The sequence below is a fragment of the Oryzias latipes genome, chromosome 7 (genome assembly GCF_002234675.1).
Source record: "Oryzias latipes chromosome 7, ASM223467v1".
NCBI classification, from domain to species: Eukaryota; Metazoa; Chordata; class Actinopteri; order Beloniformes; family Adrianichthyidae; genus Oryzias; species Oryzias latipes.
The window spans coordinates 1273490-1288522 of NC_019865.2; the positions used below are offsets into that span (position 1 = coordinate 1273490).

At 46.2% G+C, this 15033-nt stretch overlaps 1 protein-coding gene across 9 annotated transcripts in view; it reads left to right on the plus strand.

The window, feature by feature from the left end:
* Nucleotides 1–15033, plus strand: part of agrn (agrin) — a 241823-nt gene that overhangs the window by 43954 nt on the left and 182836 nt on the right. For 7 of the 9 annotated variants that reach the window (XM_023956309.1, XM_023956313.1, XM_023956310.1 and 4 more), the window contains exon 3: nucleotides 14792–14812. The exons of the other annotated variants lie outside the window; for them this stretch is intronic. In XM_023956309.1, the coding sequence (XP_023812077.1) occupies nucleotides 14792–14812 (21 nt within the window). The remainder of the gene's footprint in view (nucleotides 1–14791; nucleotides 14813–15033) is intronic. 9 annotated transcript variants of the gene reach the window in all.

Below are 15033 nucleotides of genomic sequence, written 5' to 3' on the forward strand. Positions count from 1 at the left end.
ACTTTAATCCTCTCCCAAAGTGAATATGGTCTTTTTCTTCCAAAACCGCATGAACCCCCCCCAAACCCTGTCATACCTAAGAACACCAGGTGATCTGGATATGGTGGCTTTGATGCATTTATTTGGGGGGGGGGGGGTCAATGCAGCATATAGAACACCTGACATACACCTGGCCCACAGATTTTTTATCTTTATGTTTAATGCCAAGAGGAGATGTATTATTATTGGTTGAATGCTATAAAGCATTGTTTTCCTGTTCCTCTTTCTTTATTTTAGTAATTTCCACCATTTTCTTTGTCGCTTAACTCTTTCTACAATTTTTCATCTATTTCAACCATTCAACTATTCAAATGTTCAGCTCTTTCAGCTTTTTCCAGCTGTGACTTTTGCTCCTTCAAATCCTTGAACTTTTCCAGATATTCCAGGATTTCTGCCTCCATTGAAATACATGGGGAATCCTTCGTGCAGAAGCTCGCTGGTTCGATACCCGGCTCTGGCATTTCTCACAAAAATATCTCTATTTGTTATTGTGCTGTTTTTACGTTATTTATGGTCAACTTTGATCAGCGTTCAACCCATATTTTCTTCTGGAAATGCAGCTTATTTTTTTAACCCTCTATAAACCAGTCAGGATCTCTCTTTAAGGGCGATCAGCGGTACGTGTCATGATGGGGGGGTGTTAACGTTAAATGAAACTTTCCCGTTCTGTGACTGCAGTGCAGCTCTGTGCACAGAGGAAGCATCGGCATCGTTTCCTATCGATTTTCAACCATAAGAATATTGTAGAGCGGTTATTGGTTCCCATCTGTCTGACTGCTGGGGGCCTGGTTTTCCACTGTCACTGGTTTTGTGACGGTTACACCTGCATAACAGAATCCTGTTAGTTTTCGTGCATCTGAACGTGTAAAATTTCTGAATTTGATCCATTTCCCCGAGGAAGAGGCGAATGACGGTTTAAGCCTCCGATCCACCTTCCACCGTGGAGCAGGAAGGCCTTTTCTGTTCAGGCGTTGACTCTTCTACAGAAATCTAGTGGAGCTGATGTATTCCAGGATCGGGCGGGTGGATTGAGAGGAGTGAAGAAGTGAATTAACCCTTTCAGCAGCCAAATCAACATCTGAACTTTGCTCCGAGTGCAGATCCTGAGGTCCCTGAGGAGAGCGTCTGCTTGTGAGCTTTGCTAAAGCTAAGGACACACAAAGCAGCCGCAGAAAGAAGCGGTTTGTTGGGGGCTGTGGGGCCGTTTCCAGCAGCAGAGTGTTTTTGTCATGCATATTCAAAGAGCTCCTCAGTCAAAACAAGGCCGCTCGCTCTGTCATTAATGCTCCCGGATGACGGAGTCGCCCTTTCATGTGTTATCCACCCGGGGGCCCGTCCCTTCCTGTGAAGCCAGTCCCAATCTAGCCCCCCGCTCCCCCCCAGCTCCAGCTGCTGGCTATGGGCAGCATTTGAAGAGACCTTGAGAAAGTTGGAGCTTTTTCTACATATAGCAGAAGGACGGACCAGAATCCAAAGTCGGGGAAGTCTGAAAAACGTCAAAGTTTGGTGCAGAAATCTGTCAGAGAACATCTAAGCCTCTTCCTGCGAAGCCTGCAGGACTGAAGCATTGTGGGTACAGGTGCTGCTTCTGTGACATGCAGCTCGACTGAGCCACAGTGGGGGCTTTGTCCCTGATAATAGGATTTTTATGCCTTCTCTTTTAGACTCTGGGAAGATTCCTGCAGAATAAATTCCCTCAACTCAAGTGGCTTTTTAGAGCCAAACTTCTAAAAACTAAAGAAGCTTCGAAGGGCCGTCAGGGTCTGACGTGTTTGGGGGCCCCCTTCAGGGCTCCGTCGTCGTTGAATCGTCTCACCGATCGGCGTGTTTTCTCTGCCATAGCACGTCACGGTTCTCTCCTGGTTTGGAGTGGGATTGCCCGCGGCTTTTTACCGAGGTGGCCACTTCAATGAGCGCACGGTGCCGCTCTGCCGAGGACAAAACACCCGTCAGGCGTGGTCACGCCTCATCTTGTTCCCAGTTAAAGTGGGAGGTCTGACTGTCAGTCACTCCAGAACCCAAATCCGTCCCTTCATTCCAAGGTTTGGAGGAGGACACGTCCAAAAGACTTCAGCTGTTTATCAAACTGGCCTCTGTGAAACATTTTTCTCTCGGTTGCTCTCTGTTCTGCCTTGGTTAACCAGCTTTTGCCACCGTGTCGACCGCAGCGGGAAACCTCGGGGTTGTGTGTTTGAAGTGGCTGGAATGCAGATTTCATATCCGTCCAGATAATAGGATTAAAGACGTGGAAGTCTGTGAACCCTCCAGCCTCTGTTCCCCCAACAGGAACAGTTGTCATGTTCCGACACCCAGAGTGAAATGAATCTGTCTTAATGGGGGGAAATTGTCAGATAGAGGGCATCGCTGCAAATCTTTGTCGTTTTTCTGTCCCCCAGCCTCAACTTCAGAAACCATCATGTGTTCTTAGCGAGCCCCCTCCTCCTGCTTTCCCTGTGGAAATGTTGCAGTTCCACCTGAAACCACTAGAGGCAGAGGAGAACGTTTTCCCATCGTTGACCGTCCGGGTGACGTTTGAAGTTCTGGCATCTGGACTTTAAATCGTCTTTCTTGGAGCGTTTCACCACATTTGGCTTGTGTGTTTTACATTAACACAGGTTTCAAAGACATTTATAGTTTAAAATACAGTTTTCTTTTTTAAGTAAGTGGGCTTTTGATTGGCGGCTGGTTGGAGCCTGGTTGTCCCGCCCCTTTGTTGTTTTTGGAACTGTTTTTGGATGTGGGTGGAGTAACTCCTCCCACTTCCTAAGATTCATGAAAGGAGACACGTCTCGGTTCAGATGATGGGCTTTCTGGGGTTATGATGTGATGCTTGTTCCAGGGTTTGTCTTTAATCTGATGATAATTGTCATAATTCTACGTAATGAATTCATATTAATTGACTCTGTCACTTTAATTTTTCATTTAATGATGCAGGTCATTAGTCAGCGCAAAACTGATGAGACAAACGCAAACGAGGGAATATTTGAGGAGAGGATTTATTCTGAAACGGTTGACAGCAGGAACGTTTGAAATATTTCTAGATTTACTGTAATCTGTGAACTTTTTCCACAAACACAGCAGTTGTTTACATTTTCATATTTTTTCATGTTTTTACCAGATTGAAGTGCAGAAGATTTAAAATTTAGTTTACTCCAGGATCAATCCCTGCTTTTCTCCCAGGAGTCTGACTGGCTGGTCGGCTGGCCGCCTCCGTGCCGGTCCGGGAATCGAACAGGGGAAATGGGAGGCCGGCTCACGTGTGAGGGAAACACGCACAGGCACACACACGCACACATCCACACACACGCACACATGCATGTTAACCCACACGCACATCCACACATACGTGGTCGTCTGCACACACATGCAAGTCCACACATTTAGCACAAGGGACATTTGCCGTTTTCCCAGAGCCCCTCTTTCAGGTCATGGCTGAAGAAAAACTATGCACCGTGCACACTTCAACGCTGTCAGTGTGTGTGTGTGCGTGCGCTCCACAGTGACAGACACACAACAGCAGAGGTGAAGTGCCAGGTAGGAGCGAGCGGCCCTGAGTGAGCACACCTACAGAGGCTCTGGGCGCGTTGGTGCAGGTTCCTGCGGCTCCTGTGTCGGCCTGCTGCTGCATTCCTGCATCTGTGTGAGAGCAGGTGTGGACAAATGCTCTTTCTCTGGATTTACTCACATTATTTTTTACTTTTTGTAGTTTTTATTCCTTGTTAAAACCCACAAACGGCCTCTAATGATGCAGCAGCAGCAGCAGCAGTGTACGTATTATTAAGCAGGAATCCTCATTTATCGTTTTGGCATAAACTTCCATACGAGTCATTTCTCACACCACCTTTCCCTTTTTTGCTCTTGATTCTCAGGAAAACGGTGGGATTTGAATGTTTTGGGGTCACGTCAGTGGAATATTGTTGAGTCTGTCCAGCCTGGCCTGCAGCATCACTGAGCTTTGATTTCTGAAGTTCTCCTCTTTGCATTGTGAGCTTCACAGCTGTGCTGCATTCAATGGCAGTTGGAAAAGTTGGATTCTAACATTGCCCCCCCAAAAAATGCCAAATACTTTATGAAAATGGCAAGTGTGCAGAATAGAAGCAGACTGAAGGTGAACAATGAGACACGTTCTCCTCTATGGAAAACATTTCTTTGAAGTTGATTTTTAAATGTGTAAAATAAATAAATTGGACGTGATGCTTCCAGATGAAGGCAGATGAGCTGACAGGAGAAGAGAATCTGAACATTTTCCCTTTAGTCTCGACGCTCTGCTGCAGTCATGCCTGCAGTCGTCTGAGTCCAACTTTGCTGAAATCATTTCCCGCCGTCTGCATCTTGCAGGTTGGTTTATAGAAGTGATCTTCTTTATTTATGGACGTCAGGACTGAGACGCTGCTCTGAGGTCAGGGTGGAGGTGGGTGGGCGGCTCGTTTTCAACCGAATTCTTAGAGACACAAACGCAGGACAGACCTCTATGATCAGGACAAAGTGAGTCTCTGACTTTCACAGTAAATCAGTTTAAGGTCCAGAGTTCTGAGTAAATGAATAAGCTAATGTCCGACTCATCTAATGTCAAAGATTATAGCAAAACCTCATAGTCTACGATGTTTGGTGCAGATTGATTTTCCTCTGTAGGACCTGTTGCCATTTCTCTTATTTTATAATGGATGCGGTTTTCTGGAGATTTCCATTATTGTTTGATGCGTCAGAAGCCACGCCCCCCGTTTCGCTGCGTGTTCTGCTGGATGGAGCGCCGCACAGACGTAAACATGGCTCCTCAGTGAAGACCGGCCTGTTGGAGCCGACAGAAATCTCATGGATACGTTTAATCATTTTTGCTTTAATGTTTTTTTATTCTCATGAAGCTCACTCCCCCCATACAGAAAACTCCCACCTGATTTAAAACCCAAACAGCTCTGTGTAAAGTGATGGACAGCCTGTGGGGTCACATGACCTGCAGGTCTGTATTGGGTGACTTGAAGGCAGTTTGTCAGCTTTGTGTTTGTCGCCATTTGAGCCGTCACCAAACCTTCAGAGTCCAAAATGGGACAATGGGCGGGGTCACTGCGCCACTCAGGATGTGGTGGTCACCTGTCAATCAAAAGACCACCTCAGTGTGAGCCTCACTGAGACCATTGCAACCAGAGAAATGAAAACAGTTTTATTTATTTCTTTCAGACTAGAAAGCTAAAATAAACATCACAAACAGAAGTTAAATGTTGGCGTACTTATAAAGTCCTTTTTTCTTTCTTTTTTTTTTTAAATTTTTTTTCTTTCTTAACTTCCTCCAAACTCAAAGTTTTGTGGAACTGGGCTGTAAGGTTTTTTCTTTGGGTTGTGAATTTGGATGGTTTTACTGGACTCATTTGTGGAACAGGCCATCTAGTGGCTACCTGAGGAACTGACGTGACTTCACATACTGTAAACCAGCCTCAAACAGGAAGTGACCTCATTGAGAGCTTCGGCCTGTGTGCCCGACTCTTTGTAGTCCCGCTTCACAGGGAACTAGAACTTATCCCATCCTTTCCCTTTGGGACACGTCCATTTGGGGTGTGAACAGAACATCAAGTCGTGTCAAAGCACTGAGCAAATCTTCATCAGTCAGCCTTCGTCCAGCTCGTCTTCATCCGCCGTGTCGGCACATCATAAAGATTGTTGACTCTCCCTGGTTGTGCTGAAATACTTAGCGGTGGAAAAATGTCCGAGTTTTAAATCTTCCTGTCGGCTGAAGTGTCCTTGTGTGAGACGCCACCCTTCCTGCTGGTCTCAGACAGACTCTGACCTCTGACCTCCTTTGAGGATTCTAGAGAAACGGGAGAAATTCCGCAGGAAAATACAAAGTTTACGTCACGCTTTGTTCATTTCAGTGGATCCTGGGTTATCTTCATGCTCCTAAATGAAGCTTGTTAGGTTTCTCTTTTCGTGAATTTTGAATGCTCTATTGTCCCCCTGTGGACGCGCCGTCCGTAACCCAAGCCCCCGGCGCCCAGAATGCCTTCAGCAGATGGCCGCAGCAGAGCCGGCCTGCCCTGGATCCCTCGCCGGCCTGCCCTGGATCCCTCGTCTCCTCTTTCAGCAGCTTCATGTCTGAATCCCGAACAGCAGCGGAGTGGAGACCGTGAGCATCCGGTTCCCTACGACCCAAAACGCTACTCCACCTGTGGTGTCAGTGCCGGTCCCTGATGTCACAGCTCAAACCCATGCTGGCCTGCAGGTCCCGCCTCCACAGCGGCTCATAGGATCGAACCCCCCCCCCCCCCCCCCCCCCCTCACCACGGAGGTTTCTGCTTCCACTCAGGTGGGTGGAGCGCTGCACAGACATGAAATGGACTTTCTGGAGTCCAGGTGGAGCTGTGATCTTCATCTGCAGACGTGGAGCTGAGCATCTGACTCCTCTGCATCAGAAAACACTCAGCTGCATTTCACTGTTTGTTGACATTGGCTTCATTTGGCTTTAAAAAAAACTCCCCAGGAATGCAGTTCTGCAGCCAGATAAAACAAATGCAAAAGGTTAGATTATTTCTTTTGATGAATGCTTCGGAAAAGCAAGTTTGTGTTGTAGAAAAGAGCGCAGCACGTCTTCAGCCGGGGTCTCCCATGACACAGCTGCTGCTTCAGGAAGCGTCTCCAGCTTTGAAGCATCACTTCTGAATCCACTGAAAAAAAGAAAGAAAAGGTGTCAGCTCAGTTCAAATCTGCTGAGGTCAGCAGTGATTTATGGGGTTTCATCTGGAACAATCTCAGAAATATTTCCTACTGAAAGCTGAGCTCCTTCCCTCCCTGTTGATCTGCTCTGTTTGCCATGGAAGCTAAGAAAAGGGCTGAGGGGAGGGGCTTAACCTACGACCTTCTTGGTTTCAAACGCTAACAACTTTTAGATTATTTTTGTTGCAAAAGTCAAAACTCCATCTTTGTACTGACCGGTGCCATAATCTAAACTAGAGATGTTCGTATTAATGTGACTGAAATGAAGCAAAGACGTTTCCAGAAGATTTTCTCCTTTTCTTGCTGCTGAAGACAAAGACTTCCATTTGAAGGAAAAAATCTTTCTCGTTCATCGTTTGAGCCAAGGTATATGCGGTTCATAAAACGGGTCCACAGGACGTGATGTCACAGATGGATCAATGAAACTCCTCCCACCAGGGCACGGCTGCTTTTATAAAGGTTACATTTGTGTCTCTGAAAACGATGTTTCTTTGGGACAAAGGTTATCCTAAAACATTGTGAGGAAGAGGAAGGACTGCTCTTCTGAGCTTCTGTGATTGGACAGTGAATCAGCTCCTTGTCTGATTGTCGTTCATTAGTCTCGCCTGCAGCTTCCAGAAGTGTCAGGCGGCGGCGGCGTGCACAGACTCGTCTGTTATCGTAGTCATGCTCAGTCATGGCTGCAGTGAAGACAGCTCCTTAGGATGGATGACTGAAGGCCGAGGTGAAATCAAACCGATGAATCATTGGAAGGCCGCGCTGCGTGGTCGTTTGGTTGATTCGCCGTTCTTTGCTTTTTTTGAACCACATGAAGAATCAGAATCAGAGCTGAATGAGGAAGATTTCCCCTTTTGGTTCAGAAAAAGCAAACTCGGCACGTTTTAGGGAGAAGAACTGCAGCCATCAGTGAAATGCTTGTCATGTTTAGCTGCAGGTGTAACAGCTGGAAGAGTGGTAGAAACCTGAAGATCACCCAGCCGTCCTGCAGTCGTCAGCTTCAACTGTTTCATGAAGTCATCCCCTCCCCAACAGCAAAATGGGGCATTCCAGAATACTTGTGATGATTTTGATTGAAGGTTTCCAGAAGTTAGCGACATCATCACAAACATCAGGAATCTATAATCTGTCGTTTTTCTGATTAGTTTAATTTCAAATTTTGACACAAATCCGTCCAAGTTCACCTTTACGAAAACCTCTGGAGACGGAAAGAGGAGGATCAGCAGGAATCAGCATGAGGATCAGCAGGAGTCCACATGAGGATCAGCAGGAGTCCACATGAGGATCAGCAGGAGTCCACATGAGGATCAGCAGGAGTCCACATGAGCTCCTGCATTTGCATTCAGTCACTCAGTTCAGCGACCGACGCTGACAGGAAGGTTTCCCATCAGCCCCCATCGTCAGCCAAAGCACTTAAGACGATTGTTTCCCTGGTGACCTGAAAGCCTGGGAGGTTGAGATGAAAGGACAGAGGAAAAGAGGCCGAGGATGGGGGGATCATAAAGGACAGGATGATGATGATGATGAAGAGGAAGAGATGCTGACAACAACGATTTTTCATGTTAGACATCAGCTGCTGCCTGAAAACATGATTAGAGACGCCAAGAGCCGAAGCAGAACCTTCATCTGCAGAATTTGATCTAAACCTGAATAAATGAAAAGCCAGAAGAAGAGAGATTGCGGGGAACGACAGGTGTGTTTGCTTAGCGTGTCGTGCACACATGAGACAGGTAGGGTGGGAAGCTGCAGGTGATGCAGTCTAAATCAGACAACTCTGAACTGAAATGTTTTACCTGGAAAGGCGTTTTCCACCGTCTTTGGAAATGGAGCCACTCATTCGATTTCAGGACGTCAACATTTGTTTAGAGGATTTAGAAGAAATCAAAATGTTTACTGAAAGTTTTTCATGCACGTGTGTGAGCGCGTGCACGTTTCCCCGAAACATTACCAGCATAGAATTACGGTGAATCGCTTAATGAAGTCGTTTTGTGGAGGAGGAAAGGTGGATGCACCTTATTAACCGCTGCCACCACCGTGCACACCCGGGCCTCACTGAGGCTGGGAGGAGCTTCATCTTGAGGATGAAGATGGACGGCAGCCTTTTGTCGCCGCCCACGCTGGGTAGAAGCGGCAGCTCCGTCTGTCTGCACCCTCTTCTGCTTCTGCAGAGAAGCGAGGCAGACTCTGACGTTTATGGATATTGATGATGTTGGCTGTGCTTCATATGGGGGCGGGGCTTATTTATTCAAAACTCAGAAAATGTCCTGTTCACCAAATTCTTTAGAAATGTCAAACATATTGATTTAAAAAAAAAAGAAAGTTTCAGTTTTTAAGAGGCAGAAATGAAAGAATTTGTTCAGTGAAGGCAAAAAAGTCTTTTTTTCTGAGTTCAAATGTTACTCTTTGAATCTAGAAACTATTGTTACATTATGAACATTTATTAAGTAAAAAAAAAGTCAATTATGAATAAAGTGAAAAAAGCTGCTGTTTTCCATGTAAATTCACATAACGTCGGCCCGTTTTACAGCATAATCTTTTTAAATACAAAGGTCCATTTTTGTGTGTAAACAAAAATGACAAACTGTAGTTTTTCATAATTGATCAGCTCATTAAGGAAAACAAAAGTTGCTCTAAACTTTAATATTACAGGATTCATCTAGATAACTGAAGAGGCCGGTCCTCATTACCCAGAGCTCTAATCCTGCACTCTTTCCCTGTGGTGGACATGATATTCATCTGTGGAGCGTCTGCACGCCGCAGTCATCAAAGACGTGCTCACCGTCCTCTGCCTGTGGTCTGCCGCCGCCGCCGGACCATTTCCTCCGCCATCGATCTGCTCTCAGGATCAGAAATAACCAGATTAGATCTCATTTATCTGACATTTAGTGAGTCTGTGGATTTTCTTCACCTCAGTCATAAATATCGGGACTGTGTTTGAATTTCTGAACCTAAATTCCGTCAATCTTTTTCCGACTTTGAAGGGCTTTTTCCTCCAGAAAGTGAAGGTCGTTTCCTGTTGTGTAATGTTGGCTCCTCAGGAGGACAGTGAGCAGCATTGCTGAGGCTTCTCGGTCTGTCTCCTCTGGTTTCTAGTGTCTACTTAACGCTCTTTAGTCTCTCCCAACGGACTGAATTAATCAGGGGAGGGCCCACAGGGGAGTGGAGATTTATGCTGCGTGAAATCGGTCACCTGTCTTTGGCTAAACTTCAGCACCTTGTCATGATTCTCAGAGCCAAACTGTCGGTAAAATGAAATCGAAATATTTACTCATGAGCTCATCTGGTCCAGCCTCATTTCCCATCAGCTGAGGCAGATCTGCTGCAATTAATATAAACAGTTCAAGGCCAGATTATTTTTCTTGGGAGGAGTTGTTCTGCAAAGTTAGCCAAGGCCAAACGCAGGAGGGGTCGTCTGAAAGGCGGTAAACGAGCGCCGGCGGGATCTTCCCTTTATATCTGCCTTCATTTGTTGAAGTGGTTTGGAAAAAGAGTGAAAGGTTTGTATACGCCGCACAGCTGGACACGGATCCGACTCCCAACGACCCTCTGTGTCCTCAGTGTGAGACGAGGCTCTTGTCCGACGGCGTCCTTCCTGTACCGGGTTCTGGGCTCCAGCAAGGCCGGATAGGAGGCAAGTGGCAGTGTTGTCTACCGTCAAATGAACTTTCAGGATTAGAACGACAATCATCTGTAGTTGACCTTTTGAGGACACTGAGCCCAAACTAGGAAAACAAGCAGCAGGAAATCCCAGAGATTTTTGTGGTTTAGTGTTTTTGTTCGTTCATTATAAAAATGTTCTTTTCTGATTCTTTGTCTTCTCTCGTCATTTCTCAAGCACATTTATAACATTTGAACAGGTGTGCTGTCTTCTGTAGTTGGTATGGTCCACTCTGTGCTTTTGCAGATTCCATCTCCACCTCTGATTGGTTCACATTGAAGTCCGTCCCACTTTTAACACGAGTTTACCCACAATTCCACTAGAGACATCCTGTCAGGTGTACTTACAAACACATATATGAACCCAACGTATTTACCATCTACTGAATGTTTCATGTTTCACATCTGCATTCTGTCTATAGGCATAGCGTGTTCATATTGGACCAGGCAGCCAATCAGAAGCCTCAATAACAGCAGGGCCCCTCGTGAAATGTCAAAATGTTTGACAGATGTTGTGTACCTGGCTTCAGGTGGGAGGGGTGTGGCCTTTCACAGGGGGTGGAGGGGATGGTGACTGATATGACTTCGTTTAGTCAGAGCCGGGAGTAAACCACGTCAAACTCACTTGCTGGAGTTCTCTACAACAGTTGATGGTTCAAACCCTCCCAATCGGGCTTAGTCTCCACATCATGTTCCAGGATCGATTCCCATCATCCTCTATAACTCCCAGGCCATTCTGTCCTCAACAGCCCTAAAGAGAACCTCTTCTACAGAAACCAGGCAGCACGGTTGGCATTAGCGCCACTTCAAACTAATACCTACGCATGAAAACATGCTCTGGTTTTGATCCTTTTACCTTGACTGTCAAAGTGTGAGGATGATGACATGAACGTCTGTTTGGTGTCATTCAGATGGAGTTGAGGTTTGTGGCTGCAGAAGCTGCTTTCGCTGCAGTCCTTCAGGCATTGTGGGAACTCAGTCACGTGTTCTGGTTTTGGTACCAGGCACATAAAAATGCTGCCATCCTGTGACCATCCCTCTGCACACTCTGAACTAAATGAACCCCCCCTCTGGCTCACCCCTAATCACATTAGCCTAAGTGATATGGGAACGGCAGGCCAGACGCACACTCCCCCCCCCGTCTCCGGCCTCCTTTCAGCTCACAGAAGAAGCCGCTCCCCCTGAGCTTTAAGTTGTCTTGAGCTCCATCTGTGGAGAAAAGACCGTTTGCTCCCCGAAAGACCTCCGTTTGGAATAATGAGGATCAAAACCAGAGAGGAGAAAGCAGGATAACAGGAATGCAAGTGGGTGGAACGTGTGAGGCGAGCTGACCTTCAGCTAACACGCAGCCCCGGACAAAACCCATCAGAAGAGCCGTTTGGTCAGGGTCAGGGGTCATGGAGCAGAAAGGCTGCTGGTTTTACAGACGCATCCTGATGGTTGGATGGCGACCGTAGACCAACTGAAAGACTTGTGTACGTGTGACTCGCATCCTAAAACAGTCTTTAATATCTTTTTCTTTTTTTTTTTAATCTTTCTGTTGGTGATTTGCTCCAGTGACACTGTTGAAACAGCAAAGGTCAAAGAGCAGCCAAGGTCAAGAGCTACTGGCATTGAAATCTCTGACACAAGAACCTGCAGAACACATTTAAATGGTAAATGGTGTATACTTATATAGCGCTTTACTACCTACAAGGCCCAAAGCGCTTTACAGTCACACACACATTCACACACTGATTGCGGCTCCGCTGTCAAACACAGGCGCCAACCTCCCACCAGAGGCGAGGTGGGGTTCAGTGCCTTGCCCAAGGACACTTCGACACATGGGTGTGCAGGCGGGAATCGAACCTGCAATCTTACGATCATGGGTCGACCGCCCTACCGCTGCACCACGGCCGCCCCAAGGCAAACCTCAGCTGTCTACTGTTGTTGTTACGTCTGTTCAAAACCCAGTGAGTTTCTGCTTTAGGCCTTAGTCACATGACCCCGTTTGTGGGGTTGCTGTGGGTTTTTGGGTCCGTAGAGAGGAGTGGCTACTTCTTATTTTTTTTCTTACTTTCTCTTTATTGCCTTTGAAACGCACTGGTGAAATGAGAAAAAAGCAGAAGGAACAGTAAAACAGGTTTACAAAGCAAAAATAAAGTAGGAAGACACACCTTGGGTTGTTTTGGCTCTACAGGTTTTTTCCAACATCATCCATGTTTAATTCTATAATGTCGTTTTGGAGTCGGTCCATTTCTCCCATCTTTTTTCTTGAGTTCTTATCCTATATAGGGTTGGGCGATGTCCCTCAAATTGCCAGTTGACGATTTTGGCAGTAAACTATCAGGAGGGATGATGATATCGTCTGGGGGGGTATTTTTAATTTTTCGTTATTATATAATTATTATTCGTTCTTTTACTTTATTACTTCATTTATTTTATTTCCCAACTAATGACTCATCCGCGATGATCCAGTATAAACTGAGGGAAGTGACTTTAACAATAAAATAAATAAACAAAATAGAAAAGAAGTAGTCGCTCCTGCATCTGATTAGTCAGGTGGACCGGTGGACAGAGCGACCGTGTCTCTGAGCAGACGGACTTTGTGTTTGAGGGGAAGGGAGGATGCTTTGTTACGTGTGCGTTATGTGTGGGGGACATCTGACTGCCATCCGTCCTGCAGCTCTAGGTGAACGAGCTACCGGACTCAGGAGAACCGGGTCTCCCGGTAAAAGTGTGTGTCCGGGCAGAGCTCGGACCGTCAGCTCACACAGCGGCTTTGGGCCGGCGTGTGAACTGTTCAAAGCAGAAATGTGGCTCATTCCTTAGAAACCGTTCAAACATGGATTTGTGTTTCCAGCCGTGTCCCGACTAAATAAAGGCTGAAGTTATTCCCACATGTTTATGTGCAGCCAAGATGCAGATTGCAGCATGTCTTCTCATTGGTCGTATAGTTTTTGAGGCGATGCGTCAAACCAAAAAAACGAACCCGAGGTGTTTTTTAAAAAGTGACGCTTTGACGCGTCGGTGTGCACACTCACATTGGTGCCCTTTGTTTAGTCACGAGGCGTTAAACGTCGGCGAAAATCGCGCGCGAAATTCGTCCCGGTGTGTACGGACCTTAATAAAAGCTTGTTTAGAAGATAATCTAGTATATTACGGAGCTGCCAGATATCTATGTATGTAGCCTCTCAGCGGGACTTATTTCCTCTTCCGGTATTTCAAACACTAAACAAACATTTGTGAATGATTTATTCTGACTGAAAGTGGGACCATGTGAACGTTTGTTAGAATTGGAAAAAGTTTTTCTGGGCCCGTGTACATGGTTGGATTCTAATCCCACCATTGATCCCATCAAGAAATTTTCCACATGTAACCGCGGCTTATGGTGTCGACTCTCAGTGTGGTGGGGGCGTGGCCTCACCATGGTGTCTCTCCATCGTGATGTCAGTCAGCCATCACGATGGACGATGGTATCATCGATGGGCACAACCCTAATCCTATAGTCCAACATTTCCATCACATGTATTTCCTCCACAGGTTTCCCCATGTCTGCAGTGTTGGTGAATCTGTCTTGTGATTGTTTTCTTGCCTGCGGCTTAGAAAATGTTGACTAAATATTTGTCATTTTTGAGGACATTTTCTGATAGATATCCCAGATACAGAAAGAAGCCTGTCTTTATTATATTGTTGCCCAGGACCTTGGTTATAATCTGGTGGATATTTTTCCAAAAGGGACTAGCTTTTGGGTCAAGACCAAAAAATGTGGGGCTGTCTCCACATTTCCTCCAACGTGGTCGGGGCACGGGAGCGGCTCATCTTAACCTCTGTAGGCCTGGTGTCCACATGCGTGGGCATCACGTGTTTGGTTATATTTCCTTAACTGGCCCCTGTGACTACAGTTTGTGTTTAGAGGGTTAGCTTCAACATTAGCTCGGGTCTCCGGAGGTTAAGGGGAGCGTAGGTGTGTCTCTCAGTTCCCTTGAGGCTCGTACGGCCACCTCAAGGGAAAATGGAACGTTCCACTGTGGTGCTTGTGTTAGGTGTATGGTGAAGTATATGTAGGGCTAACAGAAGCTCAACGCTCTTGTGACGTCCTGGTGATGCACGGTGTCACTGAGGTGTGAGGACCGGCTCCTCACTGACTTCAGGTGACAAACGATTTGTGTCCTAGGTTTACCAAAGTGACCGGGTTACAAACCGTTTGACTTTTCTCTGTGGTTTTCAAAAGGAAAAGATTTTAATGTTTCTCCACCTTTACTTCATTCAACGTCACGTTTGTCCGTCTACCTTCACTCATCTTTGCACATAATCTTTGAACACAGAAGAAAATGTTTTCAATCCAATGTCTGTCTTCTGTAACGATGACTAACAGCTTTTTCTTCTCTCTTCTTTCCTCTTTTGCTTTCTGAAGCTCACAACTATATTAATGCAGGTAAGCACCGGCCTTCTTTCCATGGTTTTTCTGGTCAACTTTGACCCCAACATACAGGCTTGATCATGTTATGAGCTTAAACATAAATGGAGTCATTCACGTGCACGCGTACGTGCATGTGTGCGTGTGTGCATGCATACTGCAGTCGGTGAGAATCTGTCAGAACTTTGCCTGAAGGCCTCGTTGTCGGTGTTTCCTTGTTCACAGCAGCAAAGTCTGGC